The sequence below is a fragment of the Rhynchophorus ferrugineus genome, unplaced genomic scaffold, assembly GCF_030347505.1.
Source record: "Rhynchophorus ferrugineus isolate W39M unplaced genomic scaffold, kcgeb_rfMv2 rfM6, whole genome shotgun sequence".
Lineage (NCBI taxonomy): Eukaryota > Metazoa > Arthropoda > Insecta > Coleoptera > Curculionidae > Rhynchophorus > Rhynchophorus ferrugineus.
In genome coordinates this window covers 19682866-19704501 of record NW_027472585.1, presented here as the reverse complement: position 1 = coordinate 19704501, position 21636 = coordinate 19682866, and the positions used below count along the sequence as shown (strand labels likewise).

The 21636-nt window shown below is 33.5% G+C and overlaps 1 protein-coding gene across 1 annotated transcript; it reads left to right on the top strand.

Moving 5' to 3' along the window:
- The first annotated feature begins 12145 nt into the window (after positions 1–12145).
- On the top strand, positions 12146–15228 carry LOC143198435 (uncharacterized). The gene is made up of 3 exons (XM_083059056.1): positions 12146–12263; positions 12326–12387; positions 14992–15228. Exons 1-3 carry the CDS (start codon positions 12246–12248, stop codon positions 15146–15148), a joined length of 237 nt encoding a protein of 78 aa, XP_082915182.1. The 5' UTR covers positions 12146–12245; the 3' UTR covers positions 15149–15228.
- Positions 15229–21636: the final 6408 nt, after the last annotated feature.

Below are 21636 nucleotides of genomic sequence, written 5' to 3'. Positions count from 1 at the left end.
GGATTCCAAGGTATTTTGCTGATTCTGCTTGAGGAATCGAACATCCATTGAGTGATATAATTAAGTTTTTAATATGACGACGATCTGACGGCAGAAACTGTCGATAGCATGATAAATGACTATGCCTAAATACATTAATAAAGGGTCCATCAGCATATCAATGTTGAGATTCTCTACTTCCTATAAAGTGATAACTTGGTGGAACCATTATAGAGAGTAAGACCATTTGATCTAGTTCACTGAAGTTAAATGCAGTGCACATAGTAAAAATAATGACATAGATGTTAAGCCTAAATTGTCCGTAGAATAAAGAATAAAGAAGAATAAATCGTAGAATAAAGAAGTACTTTTAACATTTTAAAACCGTAACAAATTAATAGTTTTCTTTAATTCCTCTTAACGTAGGAATTATGTTCATATACTCTGTATTTTCTCTTATTCTCTTATTTCTTTTTGAAACTTTTTAATTTTCCGAAGTATAAATTGTCATTAACTGTGGATAATGTCATATTTACCGAAATGTAAACAACAAATTAATGAATGTATAAATAACCCGAAGTATGAAATTATTTATCATCGCCAACCTTCATAAAACTGATAAGAAATAATTTCTGCCAGTAATACAACCATTTTAATCACTTCCTGCTTCATATTTACAAATGAGAAAGAACATTACATCACTGTCTGGTTCATGCTCTTCAATTAATACTTTACTAGAGGGCTTCTAACATACTTATTACACAACGTTACGCAGTCGATGTCGACCGAATTTTGATATGGTCTCGAATCTATGGACCAGAACACTTGCGGCGATTATTATTAACAGACTGCTTGAAAAAAGATTCATACGAACCCAGGAAAAAACACAGAGGAGCTTATATAAATTAATCTGTTTTCGACTCAGTTATGTAACGACATGTTGTAATTATGTTTCGTTAAAATTAATCGTTTTTTTTTCTAGACAGAATAAGCCATTAAGCAATTCTAGGTGTCGAATTTTCCTATCATTGGATAGTTTAATTTGATGCAAGATTTTTTGCACATAATATTAATAGTGGTTGTTCAATAACGCGCTTTTATTTTTGAGTATGAATTATAGAGGAATATATAGAAAGAATAAAAAATATCTTTGATAACGCATTTCAAGAAGCAATTGTTTTAGTATAAAGACCAAATTTCAAACAGTGCTCATCTTATATATATTGACTCAATTAACTGATATTTCCAGAAGGTTAGGTTGAAAGGTTGATCTCATTTATATGTTGTAATAGTACTGATTTTTCTAGTCGGTAGAATAGCTGCATATAGGAGATATAATATCGTATTCAGTATAGTGTCTTGTGGAACTCCTGATTATATTGCATGTATCTCAGCGTGTTTATTGTCTTGTTTTATAGTAAAATTTCTATTTGTGAGATGAGATTTTAAAACAGAAAATGAGCATGATGGAGTAGTTTTTCTAATTTAACCAGCAAATCGGTATGGCATACCACATCAACGACATGAAATATGACCAGGAATGATGCCGAGCAATATGTTTTAGCATTTAAATCTACACTTATTTTGTCTGTCAGTCTATGCACTTGTTTAATGATTTCTTTATTCTTGTTTCTATTGTATTATTAAGCTCCTATAAAACCATCTATAATATCTCGTTTTTTCCTGACTTGAGATTCATAATTAGTTCAACGACTTTCTAAATGGTAGATTGATAATCAGGGAGCTTTTTAACAATCAATCTGTCTCATCAATTAAAAAATCAATCGATGTGAACTTTTTTACCAACTTAGGCATTGATTATCATAGTAATTGTTAAAATAGCACACCTCTAATCCACATAAGAAGCAGTGTAAAAACAATACTGGCTAAAGATATCTTAACTTTTTATAATTGACTGGATTTTTCCAGGATAGTGTCTTGGGACGGCTGCTGTATCTGCTAGTGATGTCCAACAACAAAATAAACAGTACCTGGAATGTTTGACGAGGACAGAATTATTATGGAGAAAGTTAGACGTCTAGCAACTATACTGGTCGGAATATACTCTCAATTTGACTTAAAATCAAAGAGATTGGTTTTGTCAGTCAAACTAAAACCAATTTCGACCAATGGAAGACAGACATAAGGTTGCACTAAAACATCAAAAGAATTAGTAATCCAGCACTGTCAAAACAAAATTCTTCAATTAATTATCAATGCTTATCGCCGCATATCCAACAAATATATGCATGATGAACTCGATGTCAAGTTTATTTACGAAGTTATTCAAGATTTTGCTTTAAAACATGAAATAAACCTAATAATTCACAGCACAGTGGAAGAAATACAGCTACTGGACAACAGGCAGTAAATCAGAATATTAAAGAAAACCAAATCACAGGAACTTGTACAGTGAATAAGTGTTACTCTCAACTTTAGCTTAAGTAAATTAATTTAATTTTAATTTGGGAATTACTTACTGATGTATATCTCTCGTACTTGCCTTGATGGTGTATTAATTCGAATAAAACAGAACAGTAGTAAAAAAATAATTTGTAAATTAACATTGTAGTAACCACATATAATGTAAGATGTATTTAATAAAAAGATTATAATCAAACTCTCAGTTTCGTTCAGAACCTCCATCAGTAATCTGTTTTTAAACAATACCTGGTGGAATAATGCCAGCGATGCAACGTTATACATTAAACTACCAGCCTCCTTTCAGAGCATTCATCGGTTGTCATAGACCAGGCCCTCTGGTGACCCGCTAGCAAAGATAAATCGGTGTCCGGCCCTAATTCTTTCATTTTAACGTGAAGAACCAATTTAGGCTTCAGCGTGATCATCAATCAAACCGGAAAACTAGTGAGAAAGAAAAATTACGAGCCAGCCCGATCAGCGTCTACCATCTGAAGAGTTTATTAACTTTCAATTCATTATCGACAAATATTCACCGTTACTGTTTCGGATAATGCAACTGAGGTGGTTCACAATTGATCTGTCGATCGACAATTAATGTTCCCACGTCTGAAGCGATTATCTTACGTGAGGTCGTTTAGGAATTTCTATTATTTCGTGACTATTGAAGTTGTCTTAGATTTTTTATCGAACTGATCATTTTTTACTTTAAAAGTACAATTTATTAGTACAATGAGGGCGTCTATTTTTAGACATCTCAATTAATACACCATTCAATCTTAACCATTCAACATTTGGTGGCCACATACCCTGAACTGCAAGCTTCTGTCTAAAATATCGTAAACTATGTTTGTTTCCAGCAACTTCAGTGGGCCTTTGATGGCTTTACACCTTGAACTGCGATGCATGTGTCGAGAGTCAACAAGTTTTTCAAAGCATGGATGTTTCTTACTTATAATAGTTTATAACATGTCAATTGAAAAGTCCCCGGTCTACCATAGTAAAGCACATGAATGGGAAAATTATTTTTTTTTATTCAACATAATTCCCTTCAAGGGTGATACACTGATTATAGCGACCCTCCAACTTTTCGATACCATTTTTGTAGTACTATTTGTCCTTTGCTTCAAAATAGGACTTAGTTTTGGCGATTATCTCTTCATTCGACGAAAATTTCTTCCCAACGAGCATTCTTTTGAGATCTGAGAACAGGAAATAGTTGCTGGGGGCCAGCCTCTATCCTGACTTGTAGTAGATCACTTCAGTAAATGATCTACTGTACAACTTATAATCTAAATCTTATTCTACATACTATTCTAACTTATTTTAAGGTCTATCCTAACTTATTCTAAAATCTATTCTAGCTTATTCTCGAGATTATTATCGTCATCGCGCACATCTAAGTGATTGGCGAGTGCATTGGGATGCACTAATAGTCTCTCAGGGTACTTCGCACTAAAACTCCAAATCACACTCGTTATGGGTTCTATGGAGATATCACGCTGAATCATTTTATTGGACATATAATATGGGGCATCGACGATGACTCGCAACTCTTTATTCTGAAACCTCTGGAGGATAACTATGTTAGATTTGCTAGTAGTACCCCACAGTTCAATACCATAGGTCCAAATGGGCTGAAGTATTAACTTATACAGCAAAACCTTATTATCTAATGATAATTTAGATTTACACCCTATCGGCCAATACATTTGGTTTAGTTTAAGCCCAGGCTATTTGCCTTTTGTAACTATATGTTCGAAATGCATTCCCAGATATTTAACTTTGTCTGCTTGTGGAAGTTCATGATTATTAAATTTTACTGAGGGACAAGCTCTTCTACAAAGGGTGAATCTCACATTGGTAGATTTTGTCTCATTTGCTTTGACACGCCACGTTTTCAACCACAATTCGACTTTGTTGATGAAGTTGTAGGTTTCTTGTGGTTTATATTCGAAAGTTTTAGATATAAAACGATATTAAAACGAAAAAATATTTCTAAAACATTTTTAAACGAAATTATTTAAGATTTAGCAATGCTTTACATTTTGAATTACTTTCCATTCTTCCCATATTAATGGAATTATCATGGCAAGAAGAGTCATGGCAAATTTGTGTAAAAACACAATTAACAATAGTATGATGATGTTGCTACATTTTATACTTTTATAGAGAAAACAAATCGAAAGGCAAATAGACCTATGAGAAAAAGTTTCACCCCAACATAGATTAACAAAATTAGAAAGTAACGAGAATTGTCTTTGTTTATAAGGTATTTAGATTTTCTTAAGCAGCTTTCGAGAGAAGAGTGTAATAAATAAGCAAAGAACGATGCAATTTTATTTAAAAATTTAAGTAAAAAAATATTATTTTAGTCAACCTGGTGTATTTATTGCTCTTCAGTATAGATTTTAGGTGAAAAATATGAATAAAAGATTAAAATTATATCAATATACACTTAAGGTAATGAAAATATGCAATTAAAATGAAACAAACTGTGTTTAACGATTCATGCAATAAGGTGTGACTATATGATATTTTATTCGTTAAACCTTGTATCAATTATTTTGATTATTTACTTATAGACCTAAGTTTTGCAAAGTCATTAGTTCATTTAATGACTGTAAATACATTTTTTAATATAAATTTCTAAATTAAAAAAAATACATTTCCTAATTGTGTTTGTTATTGTTTTAATATTCACAGTAAAGCCAAATGTCCATTTCAAAATTGTTTTATTTATATATTCTCTGTTTTAATATAAAACATTTAATCCTTCATTTATTATTCCATATTTATGTTTATAACATAAAACTTGTAATTACTTATATTTAAAGCCATAAATATTTCTGAAAATAATCTATTGATAATTCTGTTATAATTTTCAGTGATGTAGTAATAAAAAAAGTAATTAATACTTTTTGATTGTTAAAAGTTAATGAAAATTATAGTTTAATTAAATGCAATATAGAAAAGATTAGTGACTGTTAGATCTTGAGATAGCATTCGCATATTTTAACCAAGTTTAAATAAGTTTTAATAGCATCATTTTGAAATTATTCTCTTTATTATGTAAAAAACATGATTAAGTTAATAAACGAAAAGTCTCGCATGGTAAATAACTTCAACTTCAGTTCTTTTATTTTTAACTTGCTCCATACAACGGAGTATTGCATCGAGATTCATAGTTCACCATATTCATTCATTAGTTAAAATTGATGCTAAGTGGGTGTATTATCCACAGTTATTATTGTATGTGCAGTTGTACATATAAGAGGGAGTAGACAAAATTATATATCTTGTTGCATGTTGGTAAAATTACTTCCATAAAAATATTGCTACTCCTGGACACAGTTTACTGTCAAATGTAGGTTATATTTCAATGTATTATATTCTAAGTTCTCTAAGACTTCAAAAGAAGGCAAATCATTGATGATCAGTTATCAGGAGATTCTGTGATGAAAATGGATGAATTATTTAAGGCTTCACAAAAACAGTATCCTCGGTCTTGACAACATATGTAAAATATAGTTAAACATTAACGGCGAAGGAGAACAAGGGGCAAAACTTAAATTTTAGTGACTGAGACCGACGAATATTAAAAAAGATTCTGACTACACAGTATAGCGGGAGTTCTACAAAGCTAACATTCATGGATGGGCTGCCTTGCGAAACGCAAGCCAACGCTAAGCTGCGAAATAAGTGGTGCAACGATAATAAAACCTGGACATTTGATAATTGGTGGAATGTTGTATGGTTCGATGAATAATCGTTTAAATTGTTTCCTACAATCGGTCAAGTTTAAAGATGGAGAACCCCAAAAAAAGGCCACTATCCATAGTGCCATCTTCCTACAGTCAAGTAATATCGTAGTATTCGGTAATACTGCCCTATACCAAGATGGTAATGCACTCATAGACACAACCAAAAAGATTCAGTCTTGAAATGAGGATTATCTGAATACCATCAAACATCTTCCCTGGTCAGCATAATGGCCAACGTAATTGAACAATTATGGGGTATTTTATAGCAGAGAGTGACAGTAGATTTCCAACTCCAATATAATAAAAACAATTAACTAATGTTTTGGTAGAAGAATGGGATAACATTTCCCTGAAAGCTATTCAGAACTCACTGAAGAATTCACTTTTATTTTCGATGTCTAGATTATGTTGTTTATATGCAGATATTTGTGGTAGAACGACGATATAATTAAATTTAATACGCCGGCTTGGTGACGCAGTGGTAAAAGCGATAGAACGGTCTTCCTACTGTTGCAATAGCCGCGGATTCGAATCCTACTGGGGCATGGTGGTAAATTTATGTTTATTCTAGATTGTTCTAGGCAAGAGTGTAAAATCCGACAAGGAAAATGATCCCAGTCACGCCAGTAACCAGGCTAGGTAAGACCGGATGTCTTCTGGGATGATTTCTAAAGTTGGTCACTCGCCAGTTGGTAAGCTTAATGCTGAGGACCGTGGTTCGGAGCCCACGTTAAACTGTAGATCCAGTCCAGATAACCCCATAGTTGGTAAAAGGAGACTTTAAAATATACTAAAAAAATAAAGATATAAACACATGATAAAATTTAATTAACAGATAACATCAATTTAATATAACAATAATTCTAAAATAGCTGAATTCTCAAATTGAAATAAAAATACTAAAAACCGAAACATATTTTTGTGTGAAATTAAAATAATGACATTAAAAACGTCGATTTTCGTCATAGACCGCGCTATTCATGCAGAAAATGACTTAAAAAAGCGAAAGTATCAGTTCAGCTTTGACGATTACGACTTTTGGTTAACCGGTAACGAGCCAAGCTTAACTTTGAAGCATCGGAAGAAATCAACGGGTGCATCGGTCGATGGAAAAAGTGAACGTTTACATTTTTGATTCACGACGATATAATTTAGACCGGAAGTGAATAAAATAATCGATTTGTTTTTTTTATACAGGGACTAAATAAAATATTTTCATTCAACTTGGGTAATTATTGTATATCGGATGTGTATTTTATTGGATGTCTTGATTAATTGTGTCTAGGTCAACTTATAACATGTTCATTTTGCAAAAATAAATAGTAGGAAGAAGATCTTCCAAATATATATACATATATATACGAAAATTATATATTCGAAAAGAGTATGAGTAGAAATTTGAAATAGCCTTACCACGTAATTTCCATTTCTTGCCTTTACTGGTTTAGCCCACCTTAAGCAGTATACAGTCCAAATTAAATTTAAAAAAACATGTTTTTTAAAAATTATAAATTATTTTTCTCAATTAAGTAAATATTAAGAATTCCTCAATCTCATATCCTACAATTTATATTCATACTTACAACACTTCGGTTAATAAGTTATCACTCACACATAAGTAGTATGTTATACAAAGGCAACATTAAGCTAATCTAGACATACTATGGGGCACAGTAAGCAACGGCAATATTGAAATAGTAGAAAGATTCCCATCAAAGTATTAAGGGACATGCTCAATATTCCCCAAAACATTAGCAACAGGTACATGTCTCTGATCTAGACATTAATATGAAAAGAGTTATGACAGTATAGCATAAAATATAGTGATAAAAAATAGGTTCTATTTAATATATAGTCTATTCAAAGTTATTTTGTATATACCTCATCGAAATTTGTAACGTCAAAACGTCGCAATGTTGCCGCATCAACTCTGAGTTTTAGTTCAGTTTAACTTTGACATACAACAAAATACTAGTTAGATAAATTAATGAAACAAAAATGTTATCAAACATATAAAGTTTATTTTAACATTATTCTACTTCTGATTCATATAACAAATTATCCAAGGACTTAAAAATGCAATTAAGAACGTAGGTGTAATAGTTTGTAGGTTACAGTTAATAATTTTGCGTACGTGTGACAACCAGACGACTTTGACAGGCTAGTTCGGTTTCACGTTCGAACTTATCAGCAATATGTCTCTTTTTAGCTAAAATAAAATGGGAAGGAAAATATTGTTTGATTTTGAATTTTTTATGCAAAAAAAACCTGTTCAAACAAAAAATAATAGGGACAACATAATATTTCTTTCCAAACCGAGCAGCGATGTGTCGCCCAAAATGTATTGGTAATGAAGGTAAAGATGAAGAAAAAGTGGCTTAAATAGGCAAATAACTATGAAAATTTCATCACTAAATACCGAAAAGAAATTATGAACAGGTCATTTGCCTGCTCTATATTAGAAAAAAGTCAATATATCGCGATATAAATAAGCATAAATATCCTGCAGACTATAACAAACTTCCTATAACAATATAATATTTTTGCGGTCTGAAGCCCATTGAGAATATTTGATACCTCATTAAGACTGGTTCTCTGATGATGAAAAACATATATGCTTACTATAAAACTAAGAGTATCATAAAATTGTTACAGCAATAAAATATTCAAGTTTTAGAATGTCCTGGAGACATTCTGCATTACACCTCTTTAAAGATTTAACTAAACTTAGTTTTTGTGGAGCGACAGAAATAACAAAATCTACTGTATTAAAAAAGGGGGAAGATGTTTCATGATATTTGGCTGAACTGAATGTTTTTGGACGTAATATGCTAGACATAGTAAGAACATCATTAAGGATGTCGAGAACACAGCCACTCCAGCTAATCTTGCTTGTTTTTTTTGGTAAAGTAAGCACTACATACATTATTTATATTTACACATTATTTATATATTATTTCCATGGAAACAGTGTTGCCATCATGCAATGTAGTATATCTTGATGTCATTCATATTATTTTGTGTATCCCCCCTATGTTTTATTATACTGTTTATTCAAAAAAATATATTAACAATTATATATTTACTTTTAAAATAATTTTCTATCATATATTATTTAATTTAATAAGTATAATTTTAATAATAGTTTAATACATTATTAAAATTATTACATATATTACATAATTAATTAAGTTAATTTACCAAATATACATATTTAATATGCAATTTTGTATTATTTACAAACACGTATAGTTTTAATTTTTATAGGGCTTTAGAAACTGATGATTAGAGTGATCTTTTAGTTAAATATGAAATTGTGCATACCAAGTGACAACTTGTAATAAGAAAAATCTTAAAATGGTAGTTCGAGCCTGTTAGATTACTTTTTTGTCGCTTTAACGATCGATAACTTCGTGTTAATATAAAGGGGACGGAGACTTAATAAATAAATAAAATTATCAACACAAGCAGTGGGGCTAAAGGTATAAATAGTGTATATACAATCTAAAAATGAACACAAATACAAGACTACAAACACAACCATAACGAAGTAGAGGTTCTATCCAGATATCACACATCAGCACCCATACCGAAGTAGTAATGGTTATTTGGTCAGTAACACTAAACCGAATGCACCAGAAATCCAAGGAATCTGTCTGTATTTTCTCCTCTTAAGGCATTTCTAAGATTTTGCAGCCTGTATATAGTTCTAATCTGGGTGAAGCTTGGACAGTCGTTCAGTATGTGGTAGATTGAAATAGGGACAAGATCACAAAAGTCACAGTGAGCAGGTGGGCCCGAAGTCATCAAGTGACCGTGCGAGAGACGACAGTGGTCCAATCTCAGTCGATTCAAAGCTACTTCATGGTAACAAAGAGAAGGAACGCGTAGAGAGGAGAAGAAATAATCAGCTCTAACATCAAAGAGCCCGTTGTGGTTGGCCTCCTGGGCTCAACGACGTTGTACCTTGTTATTTGTCAGTATGAACACAAATATCCGTGATGGGGAGAGGAGGCTGCCGATTTAGCCACACTATCCGCGCGCTAATTTCCCGGTATATCAACGTGAGAAGGGATCCACAGTAAACTTGTCCTGATCCCACTCAGAGGGTACGGATGGTTGACAGTGTGTCGGTGACCAGAGGATGGTTGAACTTCTATTGGATTTTATTGTATTATTTGTTAGATTACTTTCGAAAAATGCATTAAATTTTTGCTTTATTAAATATTAACGCTGGTTCAAGTTAATAAATAAGTTGTTCTTAAAGATGTCAGTGATTCACAAAACTGACTTTTTTTGTTTCTTTAAATAAACTTAAAGTGTTTATTAATTACTTATATTATAGTTATGTCTACAGTTACAATACAATGAACACTATAAAATACCCGAACTGTCTTCGATCATACCATTGGATCTTATTTTATAGACTTAACTTGACCAATAACTAGTCGTGAATATAAACTTACCGTGAATATGTTCGTGAATGCTTACGAACTTTAGCTAAAACCAAATGGTCTTTTGCTGATATCGCTTCGGGTTTGGGTTAGTGAAGTGTTCTGCAGGCGACAGAGATCCTGTCTTATCATACTTGATTTACTGGGATTTAATCGAGGTGTTCAAGTGTTGTAAGGCGCCTATGGAGAACCTTACACTGAGCATTTTCGTGAAATTCTTTACAAACGGGATAGGGGTATTGAGTAACGCGCGAACTGTAGTTCAAGTTGTCTCTCAGAAATACACCTGTACCACATCTGTGCTCCGTAGAGTCGCTTTCTGGGGGATTGAAAATTTACTTTTTCTGCAGAAGAGTTGTAATAGTAAGCTGTACACGCCATTGCCTTTGCAAATAGCGTGCTGTATTTGAGCTGACCATTAGAATCTGCGGTCAAACTGGAGACTGAGGTATGAAACTTTCTGGAGTCAAGGGATGGAAATTTTATCAATTTGGAGGCGATAGGCGCAGAACTCCTTCTTGTGGTGGAATAGAATAGCCTGAATTTTACTCGGGTTTATCTGCAGCCGCCAGAATTTGTAACAATTACTGGTCTTGAAGTCTGTTGCGAATAGCGTCGGAACTATAACCGGTTGTGAAAAAAGCGGTATCATCTACCTAAAATGTTCTGTGGGAAAGTTTGTGGAGTGGGAAATCAGCCATATAGAGGTTGAGTAAGGCTGGAGTTAGTGGAGCACCTTGCGAACCTCCTTCCGTAGGAGGAAATATTTTTACGAGAGGAGACTGAGTCACCGATCCTCACTTGAAAAGGCCTATATGAATCTATCAGAGAAATTAGACCTAGAATATTAGACCGAGGATACTTGATCGAAAGCTTTGGAGACATCTAAAAGATGGCTCCAGTTTTTCGACTTTTCTTAATGCTTGGTGGATTGTTGCTACGATGCGGATACCTTGATGAAGGCTTGAATCTTTGGCACGGAAACCGAATTGTTCGTTCGGGATTATGTAGTATGCGCCTGTGAGTTAGTTTAAAGCGTGTAATATCGTTCTTTCGGCAAATTTGGATACTTGTGAACCTCTTGGTTCGCCCTATGGTAAACCATACGGTATCTAGGTACGGTAAACTAGTAGTCAGGCAGTGGCAATAAAATATCCTGCCAGAGAAATCCAAAATATACCGCCTATAATATTGCAGATATAAAAACGATATTTTGGGATACAAATATAAAAATTGTATAAAAATGTTTAACAAATAGACTAATTTATCTCTCTAACATCCTCAACAGAGTCTATTAGAGAATCTTTAATGATTCTACATATCATCTTCAAATACCAGGAAACGATAATCTTGAACATTTCTCAACGAGACCCGGTAAGATTCCTCGTTAACTCGATTACGACGCGCTAAACAAAGAGGTCCTTTCTCCATGACTACCACTCCGAAGCGACAATCGACCGGCTGGTGTGTTATATGAACATACCCGATGAGTATTTGGGTTGATCATGTAACACCCTCCACTTAGGTCGACTAATATGTTTCCTTGTTATATAAAAAGAGAGCGGTCAGACCGAGAACGCGACAGATAACGTTTTGGTGGCCTGTTAACGAAGCTGTCGACGGAAGAATGAACTTTTTCGCGCTGGTGAGTTTGTCGTGTTAATTTTTTTTTTGCACAGGGTTCGAACCGAGTGATTTTTTTTCCAGTTATTCTTTTATTTGACGTCGTTGTTGTCGATGATTTTCGTCAAGGCAGGCGGAGGAGGGGGGTAAGTCACTTATAATATAACGAATGAAGCTTAGATACAATAACATGATTTAAAAGCTTTTTTTAATACTGAACCAATTAGTCAACGAAATCAAATAATCACAGTTCTTTCTAAATAAGTTTTACAGCATTTTAAATATAATGTGTATACCAAAAAGTTTCCTTTGTTATAAAACAAGGTATGAGAATTATTATGAAAAAGTATTGTATTTTTTGTAACAAAATAACGCGAATATTATTTGGTTGAGGGAAGAATTCCTAAAGAAATATAAATATATTATAATAAAACAATTTCACTATCTATAGACCTGCATATTTCCTAATATATTCACCAATGAATCCAAATATCCCAATTTTTCCTAGTATATTAATATGAAAATATGTAGAGTAAATTTGAGACCTTAGAAAAATTTTATTTTAAAAATCAACTAATCACTTTTGGAGACAAAAACAATTTTAATAATATTATTTTACATGAAAAAGTAATTTCTCATTAGAGATAAATTAAATTTAAAATATTTTTATCAAAAGTAATTTATCATCTTATCATTTAACTAGACTTACAAAGAAATGTTTGAAGATAGAAATGTGTCACAGTTTTTCTTGATAAGAAAAAAGTGTAGACAAAGGCAATAAATAGCCAGAATAAGCTGAAGATGGAATTTAAGATGTTGACAAAAGTAAAACATAAAATATGTTTAATCTAAAACTATTTAATCTAGTATCCCTCAAGTAATCATATTTCACTACATAGCAATTTTACCACGTAATTAAGCATTAAATTTTATTTATTTACCAAAATGTTCATAAACGTAATACTTCCTAAACCAGACGCACAAAAACAAATTTACAAATTGCCAGATACGTCCTCAGTATAATGGGAAATTAAAAAAAAAACACAGCGTATAAAATTACTTAGAAATTTTATTTCAGCTAATAAAAATAATAAAATACAATATATGGAATAAAATATTAAAAATTACGCTGAAGCTATTATTCATATTATGAAGTCCATTCAATTAAGAGTACTGGAAAAAGTAAAGTTTTCAAAATATTTAGCAAAAAAACTAGTTTAATTAATATCTTTCTGAAATGATAGTTCATAAAAAATCAAGTTTTCATAATTTGTCTATTGTATAATAATCAAAGGAACGCCTTTTGTAACAAAAAAGAGTGTAAATTTGTTATGTGCAGTGCAAGAATCAAGCATTTCCTTTCCGATGTCATATTCTTCAATTATTTCATTAAATGTACCATCAACCTTTCCTACTCCATTCTTGAAATCTCCCAGAACTTATAATTTTCGTTCAGCTTTATCAGATATCTGTGGTAGATCCTACCAGAAGTTTTCTTTATTAACAATACTATCGTCTTGACCTGCAGCTCATGCAATTATTAAACATTTTATTCTTCTCTTCTTCTTCTTGTTGCTCTTCCTCATTTATTATTAGTAATATATTTTCCAATGCTAAATGACTCTATGTAATAACCTAAGCAATGCACGACAGGAGTGTTGACCACCGAAAAAAATATCGATATTTCGATATATTGATATTTTAATAAATATCAATATATCGTTTTCGATATTTTTAAAATAATATCGGTATATCGATATATCGGGAAAAAAATATGGATATATTTTTTGCAACAAGTATAAAAAAGTTTTAAAGGCTTATTAAATATTTTATTTAATTTATTTTGAAAAAATATCGAAAAATATCAGCAAAAAAGAATTTGGTATATCGACCAAAAAAATTTCAGCGAAAAATATCGATATTTTTTCAGAAAATATCAGTATATCGATATTTTTTCGGCATCCCTAATAGACGCCAGTACTCCCTTCCGTCCTTTTCATAAGCGCACTAGCGTTATCTATGTCTTTATTGCGTAACGTGATGGCCTAAACATTTCTCTATTTCTTTATTTTTTTTTATTTTTTTTTATTTTATCTACTCCATTATAGATAAACATACTAACATTACTCATTTTAATTAATGCTAAACAACTACCTTTTTGTTTCAGTTACTGCTACTATACGATTCCCAACGTGTTTAAATTCTTCCGCCAGTTTCTTTTCCTTGCCCATCAATCGTCGTAGGCTCCAGATTACCATTTTCCAAATTTTCCTCATTTTTTCAATATATGGTGTCTTTTCTCTTTTTACCTTGCTTAGTCTATCTTTATTTACAAAATTATTACACCTATACCGAATATTTCATCAGTGCAACTTCTGGATTTTTTATCTAAAAATCGACATAATGTAAAAAAAATATCGATAAAACGATATAATCATCTCATTCAAAGCAGTCCCATTTGAAGAACCATTAGATCTTTAATGTTTTTGGCATGTATATGATAAGAAAGTTGTGATAGTTTTATTAACTTCATTGTTTAAACCAACTTTATCAGTAATAACCAAATGAAGTCTTGGTAATTCACCATATTTTAGAACTAATTAATAGGAAAAGCTTTAATTTAAATTAAAGCCCTCTATTTTGCTATTTTCATTCTGTAGAATGGAGAAATTATTGTGGAGAGATTTACAAGATTTAAAATCATTCAGTAAAAAAATGTATATTACTAACTAGTATTTTTTATACCCTAGACATCATGAGCACGTTAAGATTATAGTTCCTGAAATCCATCACACTCACCATCATTACGAAGAAGTGTACAAAACCGTTCATCATGGAGGTGGAGGTGGTGGTGGACATAGCCACGGTGGCAAACCGTTCAGTTTTAGTGGACACGGTGGATGGTAACTGACGTATTATCTAGTCGAATAACCATGTATTCAGTACAATATTTGTATATGTAAAAACGTGATATGTATTATGTATTGTTAAAATGTAATAAAGTTGTTAAAGTTGTTAATAGTTGAATGGCAGTCTATTATTTTTATTTTTATTTTACGATGGCGTTCCACTAAACAATTGGCAATTTCCATTACGGCAGTTTTATCATTTATATATATTGAACTCACGTATATAATTTAAGAATTAGCAATACCTATTTTTCATAAATGCTAGTATCTTCAAAAAATATTAGGACTCTATGCTCGTAGGACTAATAATATTATCGGAAACTATCATTTTATGTCATTTGGATGCAGAACTGTACCGTAACAACAATAATTATTTTGTTGGGAAATCATTTCACAGTCAGTCATCGAGAAATTACATTTTTTTAAACATTTGTAATCAAAATTATTTACAGTAATATCCCTCAACCTCACATTATAAACCAAAGTGATTTCAATCACCAAATTAAATGTATGGCATCAAACGTTAATTAAGTTTAGGTCTGAACCCTTAGATCTGAATAATAACTGTTACTATGTATAATATATTACCTACCGCAATTTCTAAATCCGTTTCAGAATCAGACAATACTTTCCTTCTCATTTTATTCTAGTTAAAAAGAGACACAATGTTGTATGATTAGTTCGAACACGTAAACGAATGAGCCTGTCAAAGTCGTCCAGTTGTCAGACGTATACAATATTCTTGAAAGTAATAGTGATAAGAAGTGAACTCTAACTTATAGACTATTGTGGCTGTATAATTAACTGTAGCTTTTAGATGTACTGTAATGTTAAAATAAATTATATTTGATAACATTTTTGTTCAATTATTTTATTTGGATTAGAATTTTGTTGTATATCAAAGCCCAACTGAACTAAAACTCAGAGTTGATGCGGCAACATTGCGACCTTCCTTTGAGGTAACAAGTTTAGATGACATATGTACAAAATAACTTTGAATAGGCTATAGATAGTTTAATAATTAGTTGCAGTATATGTGACAAATGTTTTTTAAATAAAATACATATTTTAATTATATATACGTTAAATTTTTATGGCTAACCACAAAATTAAAAAATTGTTAACTAATTTTGGCAGCAAAAAAGAAAGATGTGTATGAAGGGAATTTTTAAACTGTTTAGATGTGCCTGGCTTACCGCCGTACAATTTACAAGTGAATATTGGTTCAGTAGTCATCATGCTTTGAAATTCAAATCAAGCAAAAGTATTCGTTTACACATTTGGAGTCGGCGATTTCGGTCAAACGGTCCAGTAACAGTATGTAATAGTCACTGTCGATGGTACTTCCTTTTTCAGGGTAGCCATAACCTTGCCAGCCGACTGTTGCATATTCCTACGCTTTGGAGCGGGTTCATCGTGTGCAGTCCAATCGGATGACGGTCAATTGGACTTCGGATTGTAATGATGGAGCCATATTTCATCCATTGTCACATATCGACGCAAAAACTCGGGTATATTACGCTTAATATTCTTCAAATATTGCTCCGAATCATCAGTTCGTCGTTACCAAATATTCGTGAATGTTATGATATACACATTCAGTTGATATCTTTAGAGTATTGACGATTTCATTCAGTTTCAATTTACGGTCATTTAAAATCACTTTGTGGATATTTTAAATGTTTTTGTAGGTAACAACCTCTTCTGGGCGTCCACTGCGTTAACCATTTTCGGTGCTCATTTCATCACGTCCAAGCTTAGCATACCAATCCTTGATGGTTGATTTTCTGGGGCAGTGTCCCACTCAGCATCAAGCCAAGTTTTTGCTTCAACTGTATTTTTTCCTTTTTTATCCATTTTTTTCACAATAACAAAAGTTGCTTCACTCAAAATGCTATAGTTCACAAACTAATGATCCGACAGCTGTCAAATTTATACACGCATTTTTTGAGGGTTAGGGCTAACTAAAAAAGCGCCATTCTCAAGCGCAATGATATGGAATCTACAATAGATACAACTCCTGTTAATCAGTCTGGTGTAGCTGTAAATTTGATTTATCCAATGGAAGTTGTCATGAAATTTAATAACAACAGCAAGCCTAAAAAGACGCTTGAAATCGATAATATTTCACCCGGGTTATTGAAAGAGCTGCCACGAAAAGCATCATCATAATGACATGCATATTTATTATACTATTTATATATGAGACTGAAACATGTCTCAGAATGTCTTAAGATGACACAAATAAGTATGCTTAAAAAACCTGGCCAAGCGGAAGAACAAGTTGGATCTTACAGACTTATTTCACTGCTATTTATAAAAATACAAAATTTTCCAAAGTGTACAGACCAAGTGTACAGAATAATAAAGGCCATTGAAAAGGCTTAGACAAAGGAAAGAGGAAAGAAAGGAAAGATAAATTCTGCCCTCCAATATTTTCAGACGTCTTACAAGCTTTTTACCGCGTATGGCATTTGTAACTAATCTACAAAATAACCAAATTGCTGCCGCCGAACTTAACTGGTGGTGTAATATTTGTTCGAAATAAAATTCCAAAAAAAAGTTTCACATCAACGTCAATCTCAATTTTCAAAATTATTTTGGCTGAAGTTCCTCAAGTTATTTATTGTCTTGGGACCATCCCTGTATCTCATATGTTGCTCTATAGTGCTGATATCCCAACAACAAAAGGAACAGTTTTTCGGGCACTTGCTGACGACAGAGTTATTATGTCAAAATATATAACTCTGCCTAAATATGTAAAAATTTACAAGTGGCAGTCAACAAGATCTACAAAAGGACTACAGACTAAGAAATATAGCTTAATAGCTCCCAAATATGTCTATGTTAATTTTGTATTGCGGCGAAATAACAAAAACCTAAAAACAACGTATCTTGATGATAGGTTAAATTGGACACATCATGATGGACAAAAAGCAGAACAAATCAGATTCAAAATGTACTGTACTGATTAGTTGGAAGATACTCTCGACATAAAATGAAAACATTGGTTTATCAGTTGTAGGTATGTTCGCCTGGTCGGTCGGAATGTGTGGCTGTCGATGCGATTATTTGTCCGAACACTCACTACTATTTTGTGGAAGGAATTCGCACCAGAACTGAAAACATTGGTTGAATCAAAAGTTGTTTATTACGATATTGGATGATACATCTGGTCGACGGAAGAATGAACAGGTTAGGTAGAGGAAGTACGGTAGCGCTATGGAAGTGGTACTGTTACAAGGGGGTAGAGAAAAGAAAAGAGAGCGAGACATCGTCGTAGTGGTCTTTTATAGCCGGGAACCGCATGGTACCAATCCACCAACGTTGCCAACCTTTGACGTTGATGTAGGTGAATGCGTGGTAGCCTAAAGGGTTATTGCGGTCGCTACATCACCCCACTCCTAGTGGAGCTGCTGTGAAACGTACCTCTATGTAGTGCAGGTTCCGGAGTAGTTCTGTGGTTTTCGTCCATCGCGTTAGTCTCGTGAAATTCCACATCGAACGACGCTCTGCAGGTAATAGCAGGAACACCACCCCTATACCTGGAAATCGAGAATGAGGGTGGGCTGTAGAAAAATACGGATACCCCAACGGGCCAAAAGGATTAGAATCGAAGGAAATGGAAAAATGGAGGAATGGGAAAATCGGGAAAAGAGCGTCGAAACTACTAAGATATGGATAGATGCTAGTGCCAAAGAAGGGAAAGCAGGCATAGAAATAGTGATATAGACAGAAACAGACGCCAAGGAAGAGATGAGTCTTAGAACAAAAGTCGAATCGAGCTCCAGAGCGGCAGAATTCGTAGCGATACAGAAAGCCATAGAACTGGTACGGGACAGAAGTCTCCCGGGACCAATCACCATACGAACGGACAGTAGGATGGTGCCGGAGGATGACAATGGAGTAAAAGGTAACCGCGGACAGACTCGCGAGAGAAGCCACCGAAAAGGAATAAATAGGGCTGGAAAACCAGGGATGGATCAGCACCAGAACCATCAAAAGGATCAAAAAAGGAGAGGTAAAAAGAAGGTGGCAGATATATTGGGAACTATCCATTAAAGGAAGAACCCTTTACAAATACTGCCAACAAGTGGAGACAGGAAAGATAGGACTAAGTATAAAAGCTATGCAACTGATGACAAGCCACGGGAATATGCAAGCTTACCTGCACAGATTTAAATTGAGGGGGACCGATAGACTCTGCGAATGTCGCACAGGACCAGAAGACACTACGCATATCTTGGAGACATGCATAATTGGGAAAAAGGTAGAGGCCCGAAACAGACATCGGACAGCCGACCGGAACTACCAGTTAAGAAACGAAGATGGGCTAGTCGATGAGGAATCTGTTGAAAGATTAACGTTTGAGCCGAAACGGTGATCGATTTTAAAAAAAGGGATACCCAGAACAGCAGCCAAGAGGAGACACATGCAGGCGCACAAGAAAGCGGCCAAGCTAGAAATCTGGGCGTGAACAGGAGAGGAACTTAAGGGAATAAAAGGCGCAGTAACATCGCGACGGTACCGAACAGGCGCTCGGAAACTCATTCGTGAATGTTATGGAGATTTTATGTAGGAATGACCAGCTCAGAGCTTTAACAACCGCCAGAACCAATGACAAATTCAAATAGTCTCGAGGAATAACGTCGACTATGTGATGTTGATGGAACCCATCCTGGAACCGTTCCTCGTGCTATCCTTTCATGCACGTGTCGAGCACCTGTCGAGTGGCTTATATTCACGTCGGGGTTACCAATTTAGGGTTTCGGTGAATGGAGGTAAAACGAAATTAAACATAGGTGTTTACATTATGAAATCGTTATTTATTGAAGTAATATAAAAATGTGAAATACAAGTGGTAAAAAAAGGCTGGCAGTGATGTTACATGGAGGCAAGACTCGGGCAGTGGATGGTGGCAGGTCTAAACTAAACAATGGTCGGTAACTGAATGATGAAAGTACCCTTTAATAACATCCCAGATAAACATCTCAGGGTTGCCAGATAATCGTTATCGTTTCATAGTTGGCGTTGCTAGCACCCCGCCCGTGTTCAACATCTGGGATTATATTTCTGGGTATTTTGTAGACCACTATATTTTGTTTGTTATTCCACGATGTAAAATTCGATATGCATCAAGGTAAATACACAATTATAAAGCCAATACAGACCAATGGAGTATAATTGGAGTACTTAGATTAATTACCAATGCTATCGCTACATAATCAGCAAAGAACTGCATGACCTATAAATCCAAGTTATCCAAGATTTCGCCTTAACGCATCAAGTAAGTTTACTAAGTCACAGTCACGTGAAAGTGATGTAGCTACTGGATAACACGCAGTAAATCAGAAGATTGAGAAACCCAAACAATATTTAGTATGTGTTTACGTGTCGTCAAACTATATTTATTTGTTCTCGTATGTGATAACCAAAAGAAAATGTCGTATATCACAAGGTTATACACTATACAGAGTAAACCCAATTTATTTTCTTTATAAATTACTAACAAATAATTGAATTTAATAATTTGTATTACCTTAATAAAGTGCTAAATTAAGCTTAGCAAAAAGGCAACTCGACATTCATTGACTCTTAAGTGGTAAAACATTCACCAGGATCAGCTAGCACATTAAAATTTACTGAGCTTAAGAGTTGTTTTGTAAAATATAGCTTATTGTAGGTATAAACGATTTGTTGCAAATTTTATAAAATGTAAGTAATTAATTTCAACACCTAATATAATATTAATATTATATCAATAAAGAAAACTACTCTTCTTCACGATAATAAGTACACCAGACATAAGAGATCATCAATCGGTCGTTTCTATTAACATATCAGAGATATGGGGAACTATAAAAACCAATCTTTGTGGCTTAGATGCGTTACGGCTTTATCTAGATCGGTGTTGATTGGTGTTCTTGACACAACACCTCGATATCTTATTCAATTTCGGAGGCGTCAAAGAACTATAACACCGAGCCACAATCTCCACCATCTAATTTTCGGCGAGAGATTAATGGTTTTTGAAGAAAATGTTTATTACTTTATCTCTCTTTCTTTCTCGGTCTCTCTCTCCTTCTCTCGATGTATCCGGCGACCGCTGCGACCGCGGACATCTTCATTCCAATAACCTCTAACGATCTTCCTATGCAAATCTCTCTAATTAAATATAAACAGCGTGTTCCGAGAGCATACAGTTAGAGACAAACGTGAACTTTTATGGTGCCGACTCTGGTTTTAATGACTAGAAGAGAAGAGCTCTGTTGTAGAAGCGACGTAGGTTTCTGTGAACGTTTATCGTTGATTGTAACTGTAATGATCTCTGGTGTTCATAAAAGAGTGAAATATTCTGTCGTAAAAATCACCTTTTACCACAAGCTGCATTTATATTATTTATAATGCTTATTTTTTATCAAAAAATAACCGGAAATTGGACAATAAAACATGAAATATTTGTTATTTATCAACTGTTATTCCCCT

Bases quoted from the DNA above. Each gene is read 5' to 3' on its own strand.
- LOC143198435 (XM_083059056.1), top strand. The intron at 12,388-14,991 runs GTAAGTCACTTA...TTTATACCCTAG, and splicing joins AAGGCAGGCGGAGGAGGGGG to ACATCATGAGCACGTTAAGA.